Raw genomic sequence first — 6,001 nt, 5'->3', positions numbered from 1 at the left:
CTGCCACTCGTGACCCTCTCCCCTGCCTGGCTAATGCCGGTGCTGTTTATGCTGTAGGTTCCTGTGGACCCTGCTCCACCGCTGCCCACCACTCCCCCGCCTGAGGATTACTATGAGGAAGCCCTGCCCCTGGGGCCCGGCAAGGCCCCCGAATACATCACCTCCCGCAGTGAGTCCCACTCCGCAGCGGGGCGGCAGGAGCGGGGGGAGCCCCACAAGGTGCCTGCTGCATCCCCCACGTGCCTGCCCGCCTGGGACAGCAGGCAAGCCCGCAGCGGGCATGACGGCTCATCCCAGGGAAGGAAACGTCGCTGCTCCCACTGGCACTGCTCCTGTCCCGCTTCCTTCCCATCCCGCTGCGCTCTTATTGCAAGGGCTTCTTTGCTCCGGCTTGACTGGGAAGGGGGTTGCGGGGAGAGGTCGGAGCTGTTGGGGGACCGATGCTGAGATGCCCCGGGAGGGTGTGCTTTGCTCTGCCTTGGCTCACTGCTCGGAGCATCCCTGGGGGCAAAACAGGTCTAACAACCCCAGCTGCCCTTTGCTTCCCCTGCAGACAGCTCCAGCCCCCCCAACTCCATCGAGGACGGCTATTACGAGGATGCAGACAGCAACTACCCTGTCACCAGGATGAATGGGGAGCAAAAAACCTCCTGTAGGTATCCAGGTGCCCTCGCTGGGGAGGGGAGAGCTTTGGCAAAGTCCAGCCCTGAGATAAGGTTTGAGGGCTGGGCTGGGGGCCGGTGGGGTTGAAGCTTGGAGGGCCTCTTGTGTGTCAGACGCTGCCGGGCAAAAAGCAAGGGGCGTGGAGTGCTGTTTGTCATGCAAGCCAGAGCCTTCATGCCACAGAAGGGATGTGATCGGTGCAGTGTCTGTCACCAGCGTGGGGAAGGGGTGTCCCTGCCTGTGCAGCTCTCAGGCCCCACATGAGCTGCCTCTGCCACGGTGAAGAGCCAGGGCAGGGACACCACTGCGGAGCCCTGCTCCTGCGCGCCCCGCACGGGAGGGGCGAGGCAGAGGGCCAGTGCGTGATCCTCTGTTACGGGTAGGGGGTTTAATCCAGGCTTTCAAAGCTTGAGGCTTGCAAAGAAATAAACCAGCCCGAGGGTTTGGATAGGTGCACTTGGGACTGGCATGTGGCCCGCAAGCATCCTGCCTGGTTTGGAAGGGAAATGGAGACAGCTGGGGTCAAAACGCTGCTGTTTTCGGGGGATGACATGGAGTTCATCCATCTCAGTGCCCAGGCTCTGTGCCGGAGCCCACCGGGTGCAGGGAGCCCTGGCAGTGTGCGAGCTTGCCTGGCAGGCAGGGCCCCGGGGTGCCATTTGGGGTGACTCGCCTGCTTCCTTCCAGACAACGACTCGGATGCGATGAGCAGCTCTTACGAGTCCTATGACGAGGAGGAGGAGGAGGGGAAGGGCCAGCAGCTGACACACCAGTGGCCATCGGAGGAAGCCTCCATGAACCTGGTGAAGGATTGCAGGATTTGTGCTTTCCTGTTGCGCAAGAAGCGGTTTGGCCAGTGGGCCAAGCAGCTCACCATCATACGGGACAGCAAACTGCTGGTGAGCCCAGAGCTGGCGGGGGACAGAAACCTGCTGGAGGGTTGGGAGGGAGGTCAGGTCCAAGCTGAAGTAACACTATCCAAGCCAAGCCCCTGCCCCAAGGCTGCAGCTGCCCTGCAGAGCATGTGCAGGGGCTGCCCTCGCTTCCCCTGCGAGCGAATGGAGGGCTCCCCTCTTTTGGGACCCCATGGGGTGACAGGGCGCCCTGCAGCCCTCCTCCACCAAGGCTGTTGCAGAGACTGAACCACCTCCATCTGTACCACCTGAGAGGGACCCCAGTTCTGCCCAGTACGGCAGTGGGACAGGCAGGTTTTGGCTGAGCCCTGAGCAATTCCCTTTGCTTTCCCTAGTGCTACAAAACCTCCAAGGACCGGCAGCCGCATGTGGAGGTGCCCCTGGGGACCTGCAATGTCATCTATGTCCCCAAGGATGGACGGCGCAAGAAGCACGAGCTGCGGTTCTCGCTGCCGGGAGCCGAGGCGCTGGTGCTGGCGGTGCAGAGCAAGGAGCAGGCTGAGGGGCTGAAGGTCCCAGGGCGGCCCCTGCTTTGCCCGGGGGCCGCAGACCCTCCTTGGCATCCTGCCTGGCTGAGGTGGGGAAGGGGCTGCCCTGGGAAAGGTCTTGCCTCCCTGGAAGAGGAAGGGGGCTTTGCTCCCATCTCTTATCGGTCAGGGTGGGGGGCTGGCCAGCTGCTTCCCAGGGCCTGGGCGTCTCCGGTGCTGATAGCCCCCGCGGGGTGGGGATGTTTGCTCTCCCCCTCCTCTTTCCCATGGCTCTTTCCTGCCTTTGTTCAGGGCGGGAGGCGGGGGCTGCGGGGAAGGGGCCATGGGTGGGAAAGGAGCCTCTGTGCACACCACAAACCTGGCTGTTACCCTAAACGTGGGAGAATGGGGTCATTTTACCTGACCTGGGCAAGGCATGCTGTGCCTGCCTGTAAAACGGGGTGTCATGAGGTGTCCTATGCTGGCAGGATGACTGTGCAGCTTGGCACCCAACTCATTCACCTCTGAGATTTCCAAAATCTCGGACAAAATCTGCAAAACTCGTTGCAGTTTCGAAGGGGTCTAGGTGTATGCAATCCTGCAGGCAAGCCGGGCTTGTACCACGAGCAGGGCTCACTGTCCTGTCCTGCAGAGACCGGGACCTGTCTCCCCGTGGTTCAGCCTGGCTCTGGTGGCAAGATGGGAGCAGGCTGAGCCAGGCAAAGTAGCCCTGGCCCTCGGGTCCATTTTGAGTGGCAGCTGGGGGCTGTCTCCGCAGGTGATAAAGGAAGCCAGCAGTCTGGCAGCGAGTGGGGTGGAAGCCCCCACCTCCCCGGTGATGCCGTGCAAGATGGACCTGGATAAGGTGATGGTTTATAACCTCCTTGCTGAGGTGCTGCATGGGGCCGCTGCGGCCGAGCCTGGGGAACACAGCGCCGGGTCCTCCTTCCCATCCTCACAGCAGCTCTGTGGGGCTTATGGGGCTCCCCGCCACTGGGGAAGGGGAGCAGGGCTCCCCTGGCACCGGGGGATGTCCCAGCCCTGCACAGGAGGGACAAAGGGCCAATAGTGGCCATTGCTGGGGGCTGCATAAGCAGACACTGCTGACAGGGTGCCTGCTCCGCTCTCCCCACAGCGGCTGTCGCAGGAGAAGCACACCTCCGACTCGGACAGCGTGGCGACGGGCGAGACCGGCTCCCCTGCGGCCCGCAGAGAGCCTGGAGAGCATGGTATGGCCCCTGTCCCCAGCCAGGCAGGCTGTCCCCCCGGCCGGGGGGGCTGGCTGTGTGCACCACTGCTGGGGAACATCCTCTCCCGGTGAGGGGGGATGCTGTGACATGCGCCAGGGGCACACAGCTACCCTGTTCTCCTTCCAGGGAAAGGCAAAAAGAGCGGCTTGGCTGACCTGAAGGGCTCGATGAGCCGGGCAGCAGGGAAGAAGATCACCAGGATCATCAGCTTCTCCAAGAAGAAACCTTCCCCTGAGGACACGCAGACATCCTCCACTGAGGAGGACATCCCTTGCTGCGGTTCGTGCGGGCTGGGCGCAGAGATGGGGCTTGGCTTACGCAGGGCCAGGAGCGGTGGGGAGCTGGGATCCTTCCCCCCAGCCTGGCCGTACAGGGGGCAGGCAGGGGGTGGTGGGGTGGGGGCAAGTTCACTGAGCTGCAGGAGGGCTGTGACACTGCCTCAGGCTACCAAATGGTGCCCAAATCCCACCTCTGCAAATTCCCATGGTGCGTGGGGAGGGGGCAAAGGGTCACCCGTGTACTCCCAGAAAACAGGCTCAGGTGACTATATGGCACTGAGCTGGCACCTCACTTGGGTCCAGGGGTCCCAGCTGGCTCTCTGCAGGGAAACTGAGGCACAGAAGGACCAAACAAGATGCTGTAATCTCTGGGCAGCCCTGTCTCATTAAAGCCTGCCCGAGGTCCAGCTGAGTAGGTGCTGAGACCCTTCCCTCGGCCCTGCCACCCCCCAGGCTACCTCAGCGTCCTGGTTAACCAGTGCTGGAAGGAGCGCTGGTGTCGCCTGAAGGGCAACACCCTCTACTTCCACAAGGACCGCACCGACCTGCGGACCCACGTGAATGCCATCGTCCTCCGGGGCTGCGAGGTGGTCCCAGGGCTGGGCCCCAAACACCCCTTCGCCTTCCGCATCCTTCGCCACGGGCAGGAGGTGGCGGCACTGGAGGTGAGTGGGCAGTGGGGCAGGCGCGGTGTGCCGGTCCCGTGAGGAGGGGGTTGCCAAGCTGGGGGAGCATCTCCTATGATGATCAATGCTTTCATGTAAGCAGCGCCTTGTTTTCCCCTGCCCTGCATGTTAAGGAAGCCCAGGGCATCGTTTGGGTGAGCCAAGGGCAGCCCACAGGCAGGCTGGAGGCAGGGAGGAAGCTGGCAGAGCTGAAGCAGGCAGGTTGCAGGCAGCGGCTGGGGGTTTGGGACTGGGACCTCCTGCATGTGCCTGTGTGCTTTCTCTTGGACCCTCCTAAGTCTTGCACACTCGCTTCGTGTTGGAGGCCCCTTCTCCACAGCAAGGCTTGTGTCGGGAGGCAGGAGCAAGGGCGAGGGGTTGGGAGCTGGGCATGCACCCCAACCCTTTCTTTCTCCTCCAGGCAAGCTGCTCTGAAGACCTGGGCCGCTGGTTGGGTCTCCTCTTGGTGGAGACGGGCTCACAGACGGCACCAGAGGCCTTGCACTACGACTACGTGGATGTGGAGACAATTGCCAACATAGTGACGGCTGTGAGGCACTCCTACCTGTAAGGCTCTCCTCCTGTACCGCAGCTAGGAAGGGGCCGTGCTGGGGCAGAGTGTTGGGCTGGGGATGGTGATCCTCAGCCCTGTGTGTTCCCTAGAACATGCAAGGGCTGGGGCATGGTTTGTGTTGTGATCGCAAGGAGAGCTGGTGCCCCAGGGTTTGGTGGCTCCTGAAGTAGGGCAGTTTCTGTCGGGCAGGACGGAAAGTGGAGGTGTTTCATCAATGCTGATGAAGGACTTAAGGGATATGTGTGGTAGGGTAGGGTAGAGCAGGGTAGGGTAGAGTGCTCATGAGTGAAGCTGTGAGATCAATGCAGGAAGCCCTCTGAGATGGAAGGGCTCACTAGGGGGCTGGCAGGGATGTCCTGGAAAGGAAGACCCCATCCCTCCTCCTGCAGGTGGGCAAGCTCCTCCCAGGACCACCGGCCAGACTCTTCCCGTGTGGTGTATGATGATGTCCCCTATGAGAAGGTTCAGGTGAGTGTGGCTCAGGGGCTTGCCCTCTCCCATCACTGTCTGGCCGGACTACAGAAGGTGCCCTGGGGAGCCTTGGCTGGGCCACAGTGGCCCCGCGGATATTTCAGCATGCTCTCCCTCCTGTCCCTGACGCAGGCCGAGGAGGAGCTGGGGCGGCCGGCAGGAGCCCAGGTAAAGCGTCATGCCTCCTCCTGCAGCGAGAAGTCACGGCGGGTGGACCCGCAAGTCAAAGTGAAGAGGCATGCGTCGAGTGAGTGGGGGCTCTCAGCCACAAACCTCAGTGGGGGGACCCTGGCCAGTGTGGGAGGACACTGTTCCCCCAAGGGGGTCTGCAGCCAGGCTGGGGGTGACCAGCTCTGGCACACGGGTGATGGGTTGTGCTGCGCCAGCTCAGCCGGACTGTGGTCGGCATCGGCGCAGCCTTCATGACGGGCTCTCCTTATGCACGCAGATGCCAACCAGTACAGGTACGGGAAGAACCGGGCTGAGGAGGACGCCAGGAGATTTCTGACAGAGAAGGAGAAGCTGGAGAAGGAGAAAGCATCGATCCGCAGTGAGCTGGTGTTGCTGCGGAAAGAGAAGCGAGAGCTGCGGGAAGCCATGAAGGGCAGCACGGGTAGGTTGGTGCCATCCAAGTGCTGCAGCTGAGGATGCTTGAAGGCACTCGGGTACAGGGGGAAGGCTACAGAGCCACGGCAGGGGGGGGCCGCCGGGCTGGGGGG

General features: G+C 62.5%; 1 protein-coding gene across 1 annotated transcript in view; it reads left to right on the top strand.

The window, feature by feature from the left end:
- The window catches only part of AFAP1L1 (actin filament associated protein 1 like 1), an 11,905-nt gene that overhangs the window by 4,196 nt on the left and 1,708 nt on the right, over positions 1–6,001 (top strand). Inside the window, exons 7-16 of the mRNA XM_009647050.1 lie at positions 1,351–1,562; positions 1,913–2,089; positions 2,823–2,909; positions 3,180–3,273; positions 3,421–3,573; positions 4,026–4,237; positions 4,659–4,804; positions 5,201–5,285; positions 5,415–5,529; positions 5,731–5,895. Coding sequence (XP_009645345.1) covers positions 1,351–1,562; positions 1,913–2,089; positions 2,823–2,909; positions 3,180–3,273; positions 3,421–3,573; positions 4,026–4,237; positions 4,659–4,804; positions 5,201–5,285; positions 5,415–5,529; positions 5,731–5,895 — 1,446 coding nt within the window. The remainder of the gene's footprint in view (positions 1–1,350; positions 1,563–1,912; positions 2,090–2,822; positions 2,910–3,179; positions 3,274–3,420; positions 3,574–4,025; positions 4,238–4,658; positions 4,805–5,200; positions 5,286–5,414; positions 5,530–5,730; positions 5,896–6,001) is intronic.

The sequence above is a fragment of the Egretta garzetta genome, unplaced genomic scaffold, assembly GCF_000687185.1.
Source record: "Egretta garzetta isolate BGI_Z169 unplaced genomic scaffold, ASM68718v1 scaffold209, whole genome shotgun sequence".
Lineage (NCBI taxonomy): Eukaryota > Metazoa > Chordata > Aves > Pelecaniformes > Ardeidae > Egretta > Egretta garzetta.
This window is presented reverse-complemented; position numbering and strand designations above follow the sequence as displayed.